This window comes from Dama dama, chromosome 29, assembly GCF_033118175.1.
Source record: "Dama dama isolate Ldn47 chromosome 29, ASM3311817v1, whole genome shotgun sequence".
NCBI classification, from domain to species: Eukaryota; Metazoa; Chordata; class Mammalia; order Artiodactyla; family Cervidae; genus Dama; species Dama dama.
The window spans coordinates 46214303-46232925 of record NC_083709.1 but is presented as its reverse complement, the minus strand read 5'-3'; the positions used below and the strand labels follow the sequence as shown (position 1 = coordinate 46232925).

Below are 18623 nucleotides of genomic sequence, written 5' to 3'. Positions count from 1 at the left end.
TGTTCTAATTTCATTCTTTTACATGTAGCTGTCCAGTTTCCCCAGTACCATTTACTGAAGAGGCTGTCTTTGCTCCATTGTATATTCTTGCCTCCTTTATCAAAAATAAGGTACTCATAGGTGCATGGGTTTATTTCTGGGATTTCTATCTTGTTCCATTGGCCTATATTTCTGTTTTCGTGCCAGTACCATATTGTCTCAATGACTGTAGCTTTGTAGCATAATCTGAAGTCAGGAAGCTTGATTCCTCCAGCTCCATCCTTCTTTCTCAAGACTTCTTTGGCTATTCAGGGTCTATTGTGTTTCCATATGAATTGTGCAATTTTTTGTTCTAGTTCTGTGAAAAATTTCATTGGTAATTTGATAGGGATCACGTTGAATCTGTAGACTGCATCTGGTAGTAGAGTCATTTTCACAATATTGATTCTTCCTACCCAGGAACATCGAATATCTTTCCATTTGTTTATGTCATCTTTGATTTCTTTCATCAGTGTCTTATAATTTTCTGTATATGGTTCTTTTTTCTCCTTAGGTAAGCTTATTCCTAGATGTTTAATTCTTTTTGTTGCAATGGTGAATGGGATTGATTCCTTAATTTCTCTTTCTGATTCTTCATTGTTAGTATATAGAAATGCAAGTGATTTCTGGGTATTGATTTTGTATCCTGAAACTTTACTAAATTCACTGTTTTAGCTCTAGTAATTTTCTGATACTATCTTTAGGGTTTTCTATGTACAGTATCATGTCATCTGCAAACAGTGAGAGCTTTACTTCTTCTTTTCTGATCTGGATTCCTTTTATTTCTTTTTCTTCTCTGATTGCTGTAGCTAGGACTTCCAAAACTATATTTAATAATAATGGTGAAAGTGGACACCCTTGTCTTGTTCCTGATCTTAGGGGGAATGCTTTCAGTTTTTCACCATTGAGAATAATGTTTTCTGTAGGCTTATCATATATGGCCTTTTCTATGTTGAGGTAGGTTCCTCCTATGCTCATTTTTTGAAGAGTTTTAATCATAAATGGGTGCTGAATTTTGTCAAAGGCTTTTTCTGCATCTATTGAGATTGTCATGTGGTTTTTATCTTTCAGTTTCTTAATATGGTGTATCACATTGATTGCATGTATTGAAGAATCCTTGCATTCCTGGAATAAACCCAACTTGATCATGGTATATGAGCTTTTTGATGTGTTGCTCAGTTCTGTTTGCTAAAATTTTGTTGAGAATTTTTGCATCTATGTTCATCAATGATATTGGCCTGTAGTTTTCTTTTTTGTGTTGTCTTTGTCTGGTTTTGGTATCAGGGTGATTGTAGCCTCGTAGAATGAGTTTGGAGGTATTCCTTCCCTTGCAATATTTTTGAAAGAGTTTTAAAAGGATAGGCATTAGCTCTTCTCTAAATGTTTGACAGAATTCTCCTGTGAAGCCATCTGGTCCTGGGCATTTGTTTTTTGGGAGATTTTTGATCACAGCTTCAATTTCAGTGCTTGTGACTGGGTTGTTCATAATTTCTATTTCTTCCTGGTTCAGTATTGGAAGGTTGAACTTTTCTAAGAATCTGTCCATTTCTTCCAGGTTATCTATTTTATTGCCATATAGGTGTTCATAATCTTCTCTTATAACCCTTTGTATTTCTGCATTGTCTATTGTAACCTCTCCTTTTTCATTTCTACTTTTGTTGATTTGATTCTACTCTCTCTTTCTTGATGAGTCTGGCTAAAGGTTTGTCAATTTTGTTTATCTCAAAGAACCAGCTTTAGTTTTATAAATCTTTACCATTGTTTCTTTCATTTCTTTTTCATTTATTTCTGCTTGGATATTTATGATTTCTTTCCTTCTACTAATTTTGGGTAATTTTTGTTCTTCCTTTTCCAATTGTTTCAGGCGTAAAGTTAGGTTGTCTACTCAATGTTTTTCTTATTTCTTGAGGTAGGTCTGTATCATTACAAACTTCCCTCTTAGAACTGCTTTTACTGCATCCCATAGATTTTGAGTTGTCCTGTTTTCTTTGTCATTTGTTTCTAGAAATTGATTTCCTTTTTGATTTCTTCAACAACCTGTTGGTTATTTAGAAACACAAACGTGTTGTTTAATCTCCATGTGTTTGTGTTTCTTACAGTTTTTTTTTTTCTTGTAATTGATATCTAATCTCATAGCGTTGTGGTCAGAGAAGATGCTTGATATGATTTCAATTTTCTTAAATTTACTGAGGTTTGATTTGTGACCCGAGATGTGGTCTATCCTGGAGAAATGTTCCATATCCACTTGAGAAGAAGGTGTATTCTTCTGCATTTGGATAGAATGGCCTGAAGGTATCAATGACATCCATCCCATCTAATGTATCACATAAGACTTGCATTTCCTTATTAATTTTCTGTTTTGATGATCTGTCCATTGGTGTGAGTGGGGTGTTAACGTCTCCTACTATTATTGTGTTACTGTCAATTTCTCCTTTTATGTCTTCTAGTGTTTGTCTTATGTATTGACGTGCTCCTATTTGGGTGCATAGATATTTACAATTGTTACGTCTTCCTCTTGGATTGATCCTTTGATCATTATGTAGTGTCCTTATCTCTTGTAATCTTCTTTATTTTAAGGTTTATTTTGCCTGATATAAGGATTGCTACTCCAGCTTTCTTTTGCTTCCAATTTGCATGAAATCTATTTTACCATCCTCTGACTTCCAGTCTATATGTGTCTTTATGTCTGAAGTGGGTTTCTTGTAGACAGCATATATATATGTCTTATTTTTTATCCATTCAGCCAGTCTGTGTCTTTTGGTTGGAGCATTTAATCCATTTATATTTAAAGTAATTATTGATATATATGTTCCTATTGCCATTTTCTTAATTGTTTGGGTTTGATTTTGTAGATCTTTTTTCTTCTCTTGTATTTCTTCACTATATAAGTCCCTTTAACATTTGTGTAAAGCTGGTTTGGCGGTACTGAATTCTCCTTAACTTTTGCTTGTCTGAAAAGGTTTCAATTCCTCCATCAATTTTGAATGAGATCCTTGCCAGTTACAGTAATCTTAGTTGGAGATTTTTCCCTTTCAGTACTTTAAATATATCCTGCCATTCCCTTCTGGCCTGCAGAGTTTCTGCTGAAAGATCAGCTGTTAAATATATGGGGTTTCCCTTGTATGTTACTTGTTGCTTCTCCCTTGCTGTTTTTAATATCCTTTCTTTGTGTTTAGTCTTTGTTAGTTTGATTAGTATATGTCTTGGCATGTTTCTACTTGGGTTTATCCTGTATGGGACTCTTTGCCCCTCTTGGACTTGACAATTTCCTTTTCCATGTTGGGGAAATTCTCAACTATAATGTCTTCAAAAATTTTCTCATACCCTTTCTTTTTCTCTTCTCCTGGGACCCCTATAATTTAAATGTTGGTGCATTTGATATTGTCCTAGAGGTCTCTGAGACTGTCCTCAGCTCTTTTCATCCTTTTTACTTTATTCTGTTCTTTAGAAGTTATTTCCACCATTTTATCTTCCAGCTCACTGATTCATTCTTCTGCTTCAGATATTCTGCTCTTGATTCCTTCTAGAGTACTTTTAATTTCAGCAACTGTATTGTTTGTCTCTGTATGCTTATTCTTTAATTCTTCTAGGTCTTTGTTAATTGATTCTTGCATTTTCTCCATTTTGTTTTCCAGGTTTTTGATCATTTTTACTATCATTATTCTGATTTCTTTTTCAGGTAGTTTGCCTATTTTCTCTTCATTTATTTGGACTTCTGTATAGTTTGCTCCTTAATTTGTGTAGTATTTCTCTACCTTTTCATTATTTTTTTTTAACTTATTGTGTTTGGGGTCTCCTTTTCCCAGGCTTCAAGGAAAGTTGAACTCTTTCCTTGAAGAAGGTTGAATTCTCTCTTCCTTTTGGTTTCTGCCTTCCTAAGGTTGGTCCAGTGGTTTGTGTAAGCTTGGTATAAGGTGAGATTTGTGCTGAGTTTTTGTTTGTGTTTGTTTGTCTTTCCTCTGCTTGGGAAGGCTGAGTGAGGTGGTAATCCTGTCTGCTGATGACTGGGTTTGTATTTTCGTTTTGTTTGTTGTTTAGATGAGGCGTCATGCACAGGTGCTACTCTGGTTGGGTGATGCTGGGTCTTGTATTCATGTGGTTTCTTTTGTGTGAGTTCTCACCATTTGGTACTCCCTAGGGTCAGTTGTCTGGTAGTCTGGGGTCTTGGAGTCAGTGCTCCCACTTCAAAGGCTCAGGGCTTGATCTCTACTGCCTGCAGTTAGTTGTTGTGGTCTCGATAAGTTGATGAATGAAAAGAACCCAAGGTTTTGTAAGGTCCTCTTCAGGAGGACATTGAGAAGGACCAGAACTCTGTCCTGCCTGCATCTGAGGTCCACAGGAGTGGCCTTCTTGGAGGAACCAGACATTTCACAGGACCATAACTCTGTAAGAGGCTTGCAGAACCACACTGAGCTTGGGAGCCAGAGTCTGAAGGCTACATGAAATGTCTTGTGAATAATAATGTTTTGATGTTCAACATTTTAATGCCACACTGTCCTCATCTAAACCCTTCTTTACTTTAAAAATACCATCATCAAGTAGTTAGGAATAAAAAATGATCCAAGTGAAATGTTAGCTAAGAAACTGACATTATGGTAAAACTAATCACAGTAAAATGCTACTGTGTCAAAATGATCTGGCTCAGTACATGGCAACCTCAGAGGACCATTCTCAAGAAAACATGGTAAAGTGAGAAAACATGCTAAACAGGCAGGATAAAGAGGATATGCTTCCATACCTCAGAAGGAATTCAATTTTAATCAAACTCTCTGTTGCATAACTCAAATATTCCAAACAGTATCTAGGTCTTTGCTTCTAATAGCTTTAAATAAAACCCCCTCAACATGTTCTTACCAATCTCTATCTAATTTGACATAACCTAAATTCTATGCTTAACCTTTGAATTCTGGGCAAAAAACATCTAGATGGATCTAGCCAATCTAACCTTTCTGATATCTCAAGAGCACCTTAAACAGTGGTTTTCAAACTCAACATCCCCAAATATCCCTGGGGAACTAGGGAGAAATATAAAGTCTTGGCTCATACCCCAAGTGTACTGAATCAGAATTCTGGGGGTTCAGCCAAATGCGAGAACCACCTTCAGCCAAATGCGACAATAAGCAAGATCACCTTGCTTATTTAACTTCTATGCAGGGTACATCATGTAAAATGCTGGGCTGGATGAAGCACAAACTGGAATCAAGATTGCCAGGAGAAATATTAATAACCTCAGATAACGTAGATGACACCATCCTTATGGCAGAAAGTGAAAAGCAACTAAAGAGTCTCCTGATGAAAGTGAAAGAGGAGAGTGAAAAAGTTGACTTAAAACTCAACATTCAAAAAACTAAGATCATGGTATCTGGTCCCATCACTTCAGGGCAAATAAATAGAGAAAAAATGGAAACTGACAGACTATTTTCTTGGGCTCCAAAATATCACTGGATGGTGACTGCAGCCACGAAATTAAAAGACACTTTTTCCTTGGAAGAAAAGCTATGACAAACCTAGACGGCATATTAAGAAGTAGAGACATCACTTTGCCAACAAATGTCTGTATAGCCAAAGCTATGGTTTTTTCAATAGTCATGTACGGATGTGAGAGTTGGACCCTGAAGAAGGCTGAGCGTCAAAGAATTGATGCTTTTAAACTGTGGTGCTAGAGAAGACTCTTGAGAGTCCCTTGGACTGCAATGAGATCAAATCAGTCAATCCTAAAGGAAATCAACCCTGAATATTCTTTGGAAGTACTGGCGCTGAAGCTGAAGCACCAATACTTTGGCTACCTGATGTGAAGAGCTGATTCACTGGAAAAGACGTTGATGCTGGGAAATACTGAGGGCAGGAAAAGAAGGGGACATAAGAGGATGAGATGGTTGGATGGCATCATTGACTTAATAGACACGAGTCTGAGCAAACTCTGAGAGATTGTGAAGGATAGGGAAGCCTGGGGTGCTGTAGCCCGTGGAGTCACAAAGAGTCAGACACAACTAAACAACTGAAGAACTACAACAACCCCTCCAAAACCTTACAAACTGCAAAAAATCCAAATATACTCTTGAGAATCAAGAAGTTGGGGAGAGGAGATCCTTCTCATTGCATTATATTTCCCAAAAGATGGCTCTTTTCATCCTTCATCCTTCTTTCTCTTTCTAGCAGTCTGAGTATCTCCCTGGAAATCAGTCACTCATCAGAGAGGGTCTCTGATATCTGGCCTCCCAGAGCTCTCTGTAGGGGAGGGTTCTGAAGCTACACTACGCCCACTAGCAAAGGGAAAGTGAAAGTCGCTCAGTCGTGTCCAACTCTTCACAACCCCACGGACTATACAGTCCATGGCATTCTCCAGGCCAGAGTACTGGAATGGATAACCTTTCCCTTCTCCAGGGGATCTTCCCAACCCAGGGATCAAACCCAGGTCTTCCGCATTGCAGGTGAATTCTTTACTAGCTGCACCACAAGGGAAGTCCTAGGCCCTCTAGGAAAGCAAGTCAGAAATGATCAATGACATGTCTGCTCAACGACACTGACCATGAACTTAGGAAAGAAGGGGAAGGAGATGGCCAATATCAAGTGTTTGACACCCTTTGTTGCCCATAGTGGCTCAGATGGTAAAGAATCCCCTGCAATGTGGGAGACCTGGGCTCGATCTCTGGTTGGGAAGATCCCCTGGAGAAGGAAATGGCAACCCACCCCAGTATTCTTGCCTGTAGAATCCCCATGGACAGAGAAGCCTGACAAGCTACAGTCCAGGGTGGGGGGCGGGGGGCGGTGGCGGGGGGTCACAAAGAGTCGGACACAACTGAGTGACTAAGCACAGCACACAGCGATCTGCACACCACAGTCATGACTTAGCCTTCAAAGGCCAGTTTTAAAGTTCACTACACTAGAAGATATTAGTCATCTAACTAAACCTCCCTCTTTGGGGTTCCGCCAGGGCAACACACTTTCCAACCCAGTAATTAGACAACATTAGAATCACCTAAGGACTTTTTAAACACTCGGTGAGCCCGAGTACTGCCCCTGGAGGAGATTCCAATGTAGCTAGTGTACAGGGTGGGGAGGACATGGCATACTTCAAAGGCTCCCCACGTAATTCTAACAGGAAGCCAGGACCGAAAACCCTGCGGCCCTGAGGTTTTCACGGTGGTAGCCAAACCAGCACATCACACCACCCAGGATTATATTAGAAATATGAGTTCTCAGGCCTCAATCCAGACTTATTAAATCAGAAACTGTGGTGGTGGGGCTGAGCAATTTCACAAGCCCTAGAGGTGATCCTCATGTGTAACCAAATTGGAGAGTCATTGACTGTGTCCTGTTCACACCTCGTTTAAGAACCTTACCAGGAGGAGATTCCAGGAAAGTAACTGCTAGTTCCATCTACACTCAAGATCACAGTTTGCAGTTTTTAAAGACAAAAACAACTTCCTCACTATTATAAGCCAAGTAAGCTAATAATAATTCCAGCTTGTCTTTCACTTTAGGTATCCATGGAAGGTGTTAATTACTGTTTCTGTCTGCTTTAAACGGTACATCATAATTCTAACCTAGCAGTTCCCAGAGTATTTGTGTGCTGCTGAATGATTTTCAGAGTGTCACCGTGGTATGGGGAGCAAGCTGAAGCAAGCCGTCCTGGGCACAGTAGGAAATGGAAAGGTAATTAAATATTATCTAGCTATGTTCTCCACCAAGCTGGAAATGCTCTCTGGGTTTATAGACTGAGCAAATAAATGGGGACAAGTTTCTTGACGTTTGTGTTTTAAGTTCTTTAAACAACTTTGGGATCTCACTGTCACAGGAAACAGACCAGGTAAAGGCTTGGCTACTCAAACCAAAGATTTCATGCCACAGTTTATGGTTATAAAATCCTTCATCATCCACATTTATCAGCCATCCCTCAATGAAATCTCAATCAAATCAAGAAGGCAGTGTTCCTTGCTTGCTGCGCAGGACAGAAAACTACACCCAGCACTAGACAGGAAGCCACAGAACAGAGCTCCGGAGACCTGACATATTCCAGGTGCTAACCTTTCCTTTGAGCTGCTGGTTTCCCCTCAGAAAAAAAAAATACACTGAAGAGAAGGGCCATATGGCAGCCTCCATCCAGGCAGGAACTACTAAAGAAAGAGAGAATAAATGTCTTCTGTGAGCGTTAACACAGGACTGCGCCTGATTGGAAGACATTATGAGGGCCCAGGAGCGGAGTCCAGGCAGAGTCACCAGGAAGGTTTATGCCTGAAAATTGCAGTTCTCCTGCTTAGGCATTTTAGAACCGTAGAGTTGCATTTCGAGTCCACTGGGTGTTAAATATTCCTCTATCCTACAGAGCTTGGCTATTTTGCCCTTTTTTTGCAAGCCTGCCTCATTTTGTTTGAGTACTGCATTGCTGCAAAGGAAGACAGGTGGTCTGCCTCAATCCCAGGGCAGATTCAAAGCCAACTTCACTATGCCATCAACTGATGGCAAAAACCCCCCTGAGATCAGGAGTGCCAGAGTGAAAATGAATCTGTAAGCATCTTATCAAGAACTTAAGTGTTTTGCCATATGCATGTCCCCCACAATAAAAATAACATTTTTGAATTGTATTAAAATATACATCATGATTTAAAAAAAATTTTAGTAATCTAAAATACCATAAGGACAAAAAATAAAAATCACTTGAAATTCTATCACCTTGGGATAATTATTTGGGTGTCCATCCTTTGATCCTCTTTCCATCTATGCCTCTGCATAGATCTGTAAAACAGTATGGCAGTCCCTCAAAAAATTAAACACAGAATTACCATATATCCAATAATTTCATGTCTGGGTATACACCCAAAAGAACTGCTAGAGCTCAAATAGGTATTTGTACACCAGTGTTCACAGCAGCATTATTCCCTATAAACAAGAGGTCAAAACAATCCAAATGTTCACTGATGGGTTAATGGATAAACAAAATGTGCATACAATGGAGTATTATTCAGCCTTTAAAAATGAGAGAAATTCTGACATGCCACAACATTGTCGAAATTTGAAGATGTTATGCTAAATAAAATAAGCCAGATAAAAGGACAAATATTGTATGATTCCATTTATATAATGCACCTAGAGTAGTCAAGTTAATAATGACAGAAGGTAGACTCATCGTTGCTAGGGGCTGGGGTAAGGGGTAAGTGAGGAAATATTGTTTAATGGGTACAGAATTTCAATTTGGGAAGATAAAGAAGTTCTGGAACTGGATGGAGTTGATGGTTTTACAATGATGTGAAGGTAAGGAATGCCATTGAACTTGACAGTTAAAAACAGGTAAAATAGTAAATTATGCTCTGGATATTTTACCACAATGAAAAACTAAGTAGAAAATACTTTAGGATGTAGCAGCTAATGTTACTTCCTAAAAATTATGCCATCCATACTTATCTTTTAAATATCATGCAGTAACAAAAAAGGAAGGGAAACATATTTAAGATTCCTAACTTCTGGTGACTGAACTCTAGAACTCTATGGACACATTGACCAATTCCAACTAGTCAGGCATAACAACAACACCAGGAAATGGTCCCTTGATATTAAGAGATTATGAAACCCTCTGTTTTACAAGTATAACTTCAGTGGCTAACATGGTACACTAAATTCTTTTTCTGTGTAGAGTGGTCAAGAAACTTGTGTTTCTTCTTACAGCAACTATAAAGCTTACATTGGTCCCTGAGATTTCACTAGCCAGCAGTAAATCATGATGAACTAAGCTGTAAGTAGTTAGCCCTATGCTAGACTGATTCTGAGACCTGGAACACAGAATTATAAGACCTGGAATTTATAATCTTGTGGGGGAAAAAAAAAAAAAAACTACCACAAATAAACCAAGATGGAGGCTGTAGAAAGCTACAAATAAAATCATTCACATACAATATGTGGTAGATGCCTTTGTCTTTTCCCAAATGAGACATCAAATTTCCTAGCTCACTGGAAACATAGCCCCTGTATTTTCCCAACAGAGAAGGAGGAATTTCCCCATCTATCACAGCAGCCTCTGCTTAGGACCAGAAATATCTACTAAGCTTCAACAGAGCCTCTGTAACTCTGAAGTCACCTCTTGGAAAATGGGTGGTGTGTCCAGGAAGTTCTGAACTGAAGAAGGCATCACTACCCAGAACTACAAAAGAATAATGATTTCTTTTCCTCCTCCATGGAAAATGGGGTCTCACTGGCAATCATACAAATGAGAGTAAGACAGAGAAAGAGCATCAGGTCAACTGAGGAGAAGAGAGAAACCTACAAGATGATGGTTCTCAACCTTGGCTGCAAGCTGGAATCACCTGGGGGCCTTTAAAGGAAAACCCATGCGTGCATACCTTCCCTCACCGTACTCTTTCCCCATCAAGATGTTGATTCTATCTGGGACTGTGAGCTGAACACCAGGATTTTTTATAGACTCATCATATGAGTCTAGTTTCCAGCCCATGCCTGGGAACCACTGCTTTACAAAAGGAGAACCTCCTCATCCTTCAGTCAGTCTTCTGGAGACTCTGCCCAGGACCTCAATTTTCTGTAAGAGCTAATGATTTAAAAAATGTTAAAGTGGTCTTGCAAAATTGCTCTCCAGTAAGATACAGAAGATGTGATCATATTCCATCACTAGAGGGCAGTTTCTTCATTGTCAATACTTAATTAAGGTATTGCCTCACATGAATTCACTCAGGTGCCTCTCATTAAAAAAAAAAAAAAAAGCTGCATGATGATGTTTTAATGAAGGTATACTACAGCCTGACTTTCATGACTGTCAGTTCCGTCCTATTTATGAAATGAGTGTTTGAGAGTCTAATATTAAATAGGCTTTGTGTCCTTTTATGTGTCACATGCCCTCTTCCTAAAGCGTTTGTATTGTATGGGCTATGTTGTTTTCATAAAGTGTACGGCTTTGCTGTTACCTATGTTACCAAAACAGGAGGGAAGGTGTGATAGTATCTGACTAAGATCTGACTACTTTCTGTCTCAGAAAGTGAGCCAATAAATGTCAGTTTTTAAATCATTTGATTTTTTTATCTTGAAATAGAAATTCTGCATTTCTAACAAGCTTCTAGGTGATGCCAATGCTGTGACTGCTGGTGGAGAAACCACCTTGAGTAGTGGAAGGTAGAGAAGCTGGGGGCAGACACAAGATTCCTCTTCTGAAGATATCCTCAGATGTTAACTTACATGTTGATGACATGTCTGCCTGCCTATCTATTCCCATGAAGACAGAAAGACCACAGATCCAGTGGATCTAAGCTGGATACACATCAGAATCATTTGGTTGCTTCTTAAAAGCAAAGATTTTTAGTCTCAACCCCCTGAATACCGGTAGGTCTGGAAGAGGGCCCAGGAATTTATATTTTTTAACTAGTACCCAGGAGATGTTATGATATCCTTCTGTTTTTGTTGTTGTTGTTGTTGTTGTTTTCATGTTTAAAGTCAAATGTATTTCATTCCTTTCCATGCAAAACATACTAAGGTATCTTATATGCTTGTTGTTTCTTTTCCAAATCAAGTTTGGAAACTTGATTTGGATCCTCCAAACAAGTTTGGATCCTCCAACCTTGAAGGATCCACTCATCCTCTACAATGAGCCATCTTATACCATGTTCTGCTAAGCATCTTACATAGGAGAGACTTGCTGACTAGTTAAGGGGTTTGTGCTGGGAGAAGAGCTAACGTCTACTGTCTATTCTGTTGCCATCAAGCTCACAGAGGGCCATTGTCAACTTGTATCAACAGATGCCTACAGAAGCCATTCAGAGAGTCCATGGCAGGGAGGAAGACACAGGACAAGAGATTTGCTATTCTGTGATGGAGTCAAGAGTCTCAAAGTTTCCATTAAGTCCTAGTCTCCAAAGCCATACATAGTTAGTTACTTTCACTGCATTCTGTTGGAGCAGTCACAAACTTTCACTCAGATACAAGAGGGAATATAGACCCCAGTACACATTGGGAGGAGTGTCAAAGTCACACTTGACTGGCCACTACATTTCCATGAGCTTGCCTGTTTTTGAAAATCACTTTTGCTCAAAATTTTTTATTTTACAGAGACTGAGGTCAGAAAAGGGGAAAGGATCTTTCAAGGTTATTGTCAGAACTAGGATCCAGACTCTCCTGGTCCTACTAGATTGAGGCATTGCTGCTTACAAGGAGCTCAAGTCTGATTCTTAAACTGTAAGGTGGATGTAGTAACTACCTTTCAAAGATGGCCCACAGTGGACCAGGATTTTCCACATTCACAACCACACGTTGGCCCCCTCCCACATTTAATTCACCCTGCCCTAAAATGCTATGACAGATAGAATGCTCTGGAAGGGATGCTGTGTAACTCCAGAGGCTGAACCTGAAAAGGCTTGCAGCTTCCACATCCTTCCACCTTGGAACACCCCACTTTGAACCTAGACCCAAGTCTGTGAGGGAGCTTTAGCACCCACTGGAGAGGTCCACATACTCAACTGGACTCCAAGCCAACAGCCATCACTACCTGCCCAGCTCTGAGAATGAAGCCACTTCTAGTCATCCATCCCAGGGGGTATTATACTACAAAAGATAACTGAAAAGATAGAAGAAGAAATCCCTTTACCTGTTAGGCTGGAAAGAGATTCGATCATAGCCAGTGAGTTCACACAAATCCTTCTCGAGTTCTCGGAAAAGCTGCTGGTACCCTTGAGCTTGGTCCAGAGGCACAAAGGGGTGGATGTTTGCAAATTCTTTCCATGTGATAGGCTGAAGAGCAAGAGGAGAAAGCATATGCATATGTATATATTGTAATAGTAATAACAATACTAACTTGAATAATGATGTGATGATGATAGCAATAGCCAACACACAAAGTGCTTACTTTGTGTCAGGCACTAATCTAAGCACTTTAAATAAATTCATTCATTTAACTCTTACCACAATCTTATAAAGTAAGTACTATTACTGTCTTCATTGTACAAGTGAGTCACAGTGGCCCTGGAAACAGCACTTACACAACAATATAACATTTTCCTATTTTTTCAGGAACAAAAAAGCCCCCAAATTGATTTAGATCCATGAAACTCAATGAGTTGTTTCAGGTATGGTTTATTCAAACTCTTGCATAGCACATATATTATTCTTTTTTTTCATTAAGCAGAACAAAACACCAACATAAAAGTAAAAGGGGAAAATCCTATTACAATATAAGATGATTTTATTTTCCTGATGTGATTTGTCATATCAGAATAATCCTACAGAAAAAAAGAAACATGCTGGCCTAGTACAGATACTTACCAAACACCACAGCAGGATACAAAAACCTTCTGTTGATATAAAGAATAAATTAAAACCTCAGTCTCAACCATTTTGGCACTGAGAAATGATTTATAGAAAGCTCAATTCCACCTGAGCTTAACAACTACAAATTGATAAAAAGCTTTTAACATGGTAGATTTAAAAGGGAGTCTGGTGGGGAGAGGTAGAAAGACATAAATGCTATCTATATCTTTACTTATTTTAATATTTAAAAATAATTTTGGTCATAAACATAAATGATCAGGTTGTGATAAAGTTAGGGTTTCTGCCAAGATTGTTTAAGAGTGAGGTAAAGAATTTCTAAAGTAGTTATTAATCACAGTCCCAGTGGCAGCTTCTCTCATTAACTACTATGCACAAGCCAAGACACTGTCTCTGCTAAGTCCCCTCTTAATAGACGTGACCTACTTACCGTGAGTTCAGATGAACTGTTGAGCTTCATCGTACACGACCCCTTTAAGAAGCACAGCCAAAGTGTATTAGGTTAGTGACTTCCTATGTTCTATCTGATCAGTCCTCCCATCTCTCTGAAAGGCCAACCATTCATCTCTCTTGCAGCATATTAGGTGTGACCCAAAGAGGTGGAATCAGGGTGGGGTGGGGAATGGAAACAAAGGCAATAATTACCAGTGGAATCATGCTATGAACAAGGGAAATGTCTTTGTTTTCCAGTCTCTTCATGTATCGGACAATATTTGTTTCTGAGTGATAGCTGTGAACAAAAAATATGGGGTTTAGACCAATATAATTAAATAAGAGCCCACACACATCTTTCTAAAAGGTTAAGATACACTGAAATCTACCTTCAACATACAGATCAAATTAGGCCATGAGCAACATGCCAACAAAGTATCAGAGACAAGGGCATGGACCGCCCCCCACAAACCACAGAGGATTCCCTAGGACAAGAAGCTGCCCATGGGTGTGAGAGAAAGGGCTGGAAAGAGGACGATGCTGAGTCCCTGGGTTCCATCTTCAGCCTGGCAACCAAGCACCCAAACTCCCATCTTTTTCAGGAGTAGAATTACGGGTTATGGTGCCCAGGGAGCAGAACCATCAGGAAATATGATGTGCTCTGTGTCCAGGTTAGAATTGGGATTTAGCAGTTACTCAGGCTGAACCACCAGAGAAGGCAATGGCACCCCACCCCAGGACTCCTGCCTGCAAAATCCCATGGACGGAGGAGCCTGGTGGGCTGCAGTCCATGGGGTTGCTAAGAGTCGGAAACAACTGAGCGACTTCACTTTCACTTTTCACTTTCACGCATTGGAGAAGGAAATGGCAACCCACTCCAGTGTTCTTGCCTGGAGAATCCCAGGGATGGGGGAGCCTAGTGGGCTGCCCTCTATGGGGTCGCACAGAGTCGGACGACTGAAGTGACTTAGCAGCAGGCTAAACCACAATAACCATATCGTAGTTGAAGCCACTCTCCACTGTGCTCCCAATGCAGAAGTCACACAAGCCACACAAACCTGTTGAACACTTGATGTGTGAGGAATGGGCTAGTCCTCTTGAAGGCAGTCCCTAGAATACCTCTCCGCTCCTCACCCATGCTTTCAGCAACGAGCTCCTGCACGGAGAGATCACAGACACAAGGGCGGAAATCATGCCTGGAACCACATGTGAAGCAGGCTTCCATTAAGCGTGTGTTCTGATAGAGCACCAGAAATTCCCTACCACCCAACCTCTCACCCCCTTCTGGGACATGTGGCATGGTGCAAAGACAGAGGTCAGGGTCATGCAGTGTGGCAATTCTTCAAAATACCACGTTTAAGTTCCGTTGAACTTAGTGACAGTAAATAAAAGCTGTACAATTTTTACTGCAAAAACAAAAGTTGACATCTCCTGCATGTTCCATGAATAATGAAGCAAGTTACAGTAAATTATTTTAAAGGGCTATCTAAAAATTTACCATGACAAAGCTCAAGTAAGGATTCTTATCTGACACTGCTCTTTTGTCTTTGAGAACAATTCTAATAAAATACAAATGTCAAGACCATTCAGTAGGAAAAGGAACAGTCTCTTCAACAAATGATGCTGAGAAAACTGGATATACACATGCAAAAGAATGAAATTGGGCCCTTATCTTGCAGCATACACAAAAACTAATTCAAAATGGATTAAGGATCTAAATCTACAAGCTAAAACTATGATATCTGGGACTTCCCTGGTGGACCAGTGGCTAAGACTTGATACTCCCAATGTAGGGGGCCCAGGTTTGATTCCTGGTCTGGAAACTGAATCCCACATACCGCAGCTAAAGATTCTGCATGCTGCAACTGAGAACCAGTGTGCCAAAATAAATAAATTAAATATTAAAAAATAAATAAATAAAATTATAAAACTCTTAGACGAAAGTATAGAGGCAAATCTGCATGTCCTTGGATTTGGCAATGATGTCTTTATGACACCAAAAGCATGAGCAACAAAAGAAAAAACAGATAAAAGTGCCCTTTTGTGCATTAAATGACACTATCAAGAGAATTAACAGACAACCCACAGAACAGGGGAAATATTTGCAAACCATATGTCTGATAAAATATCCAAAACATATAATACATGGCTTGCTCCTCATTCTTCTCCAGGCTGATAGAATGGTTTTCTGGAGCCCTCAGTGGGTGTTCCCTAAATTCCTCAAATGCATGGAACAAATACTGTGATTAAATTTAAATTAAATGCAGAATTCTAGAGGGAGGATACTTATTCAGTTTTGTTTATTAATTAGTTTAAAAGAGAACAGTGTAATACTTCTTTGATAATTTACATTTGTTTTCTGATTTGAAGTCAGGTCTCAAAGAGGACTTAGACAACCAGGACAGCACTGATAAACACTCTGGAACCTATTTCTGCTTCCTTTCAATTTAGCCAATATTTATTGAGTGGCTCTTTTGCTATAAGCTTTGCAGAGTGTTGTGATTAACACCTTGCTACAGGTGTAGGTAGCTACTGATGCCTCTCTTCCATCTCACAGAATCTCATCCTCACATGTCCCTGCTATTTCATCATTTTAGAAACCTACTCAGTCACACCACACTGCTTCTAGTTCTCATGTTATCTCTCTCCTCCTAGCCTTTGTGGCTGCTTTTCCCAGCATCTGGGACACCTGTAGCTCCATCCTCCTTCTCTGCAGTTGTGTCTGGATAGCTCCTACTCATCTTTCAGGTCTCCACTTAAGAGAATTTCTTCCGAGTCTTGATGAGAAGCCCCTCCTCTGTGCTCCTCACAGACAGTGCCCATCATAATACCTAGACTGCATTCTTGTGCTTGTTCAGATCCTCACTAGACTAGAAGCTCCATAAGGGCAGGAAATATGTCTGATTTAGCACTATCCTGGGGACTTAATGACTTCCCTGCTGGCTCAGATGGTAAAGCGTCTGCCTACAATGCGGCAGACCTGTGTTCAATCCCTGGGTCAAGAAGAGCCCCTGAAGAAGGAAATGGCAACCCACTCCAGTACTCTTGCCTCAAACCCCATGGACAGAGGAGCCTGGTAAGCTGCAGTCCATGGGGTCGCAAAGAGTCGGACACGACTGAGCGACTTCACTTTCACTTTGGGGACATAACACAGATTAATGACCTGGCACATATTAGGTTAGTTTTCCCATAATCAATATAACCAAGATGCAAATGTTATGAAGCTTTGTATTAGGAATAGCTTCAATTAAGTACAATTAACAGTCTTTCCAACTAACCTGGCTAATCAGTCCTGGCTGGGGCCCAGAGCAGTGACCTCTAACTATCAGCAGTCACAGGAGCAAGGGAAAATCAGTAGTTTAATTTTAACAGCAGGCCACCAAGGTCATTCCTGGGCCCCCTCTCCCTCACAACTCAGGCCCACAAGAGGCAAGGCCATCTCTGACACCTCCCCAAATAGTCCTTATGAGGAGGGTATATTTTAATTTACTTACTGCAGACGACTCACAGCCAAAGATCCACAACAAGTCATCCAGATCTTTTTCATTGACTGTTTCATCAAGAGAAATACCAAGCTATAGAAATGAAAATGAAAGGGAAAACATAAGCTGTAAATGCCAAAGATCAGGGCTAACATAAAAAGGAATGAATTTGAGGAAGTAGTAGTGAGGTGGATGAACTTTAAGAGACTGTCTTACAGAATGAAGTAAGTCAGAAAGAGAAAAATAAGTATCTTATATTAAGGCATATACATGGAATTTAGAAAAATGGTTGTGATAAACCTCTTTTCAGGGTAGGAATACAGATGCAGACTAGAGAATGAACTTGTGGACACAGAGCGGGAAGGAGAGCGTGGATGAATTGAGAGAGGAGCTCTGACATATATACGCTACAATGTTTAAAATAGCTAGCTACTGGGAAGATGCTTATAGCACAGGGAGCTCAGTGCTCTCTAAGGATCTAGAGGGGAGGGATGGCACGGTGAGGTGGGAGGGAGGGGATATATATACATTTATGGCTGATTCATGTTGTACAGCAGAAGCCAACACGACACTGTAAATCAATTATCCTCCACTTAAAAATAAGTTTTAAAAAAAGGACTGAACACACACACACACAATCAGGCCTAAAACTCTTAAGAGAAGTCCAAGGGGAGAAAGTGCTAGACAAAACTCTCCATTGTTCTAAAAAAACAGAATATCATTATGTCCAGGTTGGCTCCTGGGCAAAGCAGGCTAGTCCAGTCCCAAACTCCACAAGATTCAGAGTTTTACAGCCACATCTGAACTCTAACAGTCTGAGGGCTGCAGGGCACCCCTTTTGGTACTAGATAAGCTCATCATTTTCTTCCCTTAACTTGCCTCATCCTTTCACTTATCCTAGCCTTTACCTTGAACAGTCATACTGTGAATAAAGGAGCAGTATGAGCAAAATATGTGCCTAAGAGTTCCATGTATGAAAACACAATACCTTAAGGAAAGCTGACAATGAATTACCATTTAAAAAGTCACAATGTTCCAAACTGGAAATGAAAATTGTTTACAAAGAAATAGATTGTGCCCAAAGGTCCAATACTGAGATCTTTTTTAAATAAAAAGATATTTTAATGAGAAAAGTTATGAAAATTTATAGAATTTGTAAAACGAAACTGAAAGTCTGACTTACTGTGCCATCCTCAAAGAGCCGCATATTTATTTGTCGCTGAGCGGCCCGGCCCAAGACCTCCTTCACTGAGCAGCCACAATGAATCTTCAAAGTGTCAAAGAACAAGCTGTGCTGCAGTTGGTGCCCTGCTCGCTTGAGACCTAGACAAAACAGGAGAGCCCCCAGTCTCTACAGAGAAACCTGACCCTCTGCCCTAGAGACTTCACAGAGAAGTGAAGAGGTAAATCCTACTACGGTCTGTTCCTGGTCCT

The 18623-nt window shown here is 40.0% G+C and overlaps 1 protein-coding gene across 1 annotated transcript in view; it reads right to left on the bottom strand.

The window, feature by feature from the left end:
• Positions 1 to 18623, bottom strand: part of GLDC (glycine decarboxylase) — a 91021-nt gene that overhangs the window by 35945 nt on the left and 36453 nt on the right. The window contains exons 10-15 of the mRNA XM_061132710.1: positions 18373 to 18512; positions 17202 to 17282; positions 14766 to 14863; positions 13921 to 14005; positions 13706 to 13747; positions 12599 to 12741 (exon numbers count right to left, since the gene is read on the bottom strand). Coding sequence (XP_060988693.1) covers positions 12599 to 12741; positions 13706 to 13747; positions 13921 to 14005; positions 14766 to 14863; positions 17202 to 17282; positions 18373 to 18512 — 589 coding nt within the window. The remainder of the gene's footprint in view (positions 1 to 12598; positions 12742 to 13705; positions 13748 to 13920; positions 14006 to 14765; positions 14864 to 17201; positions 17283 to 18372; positions 18513 to 18623) is intronic.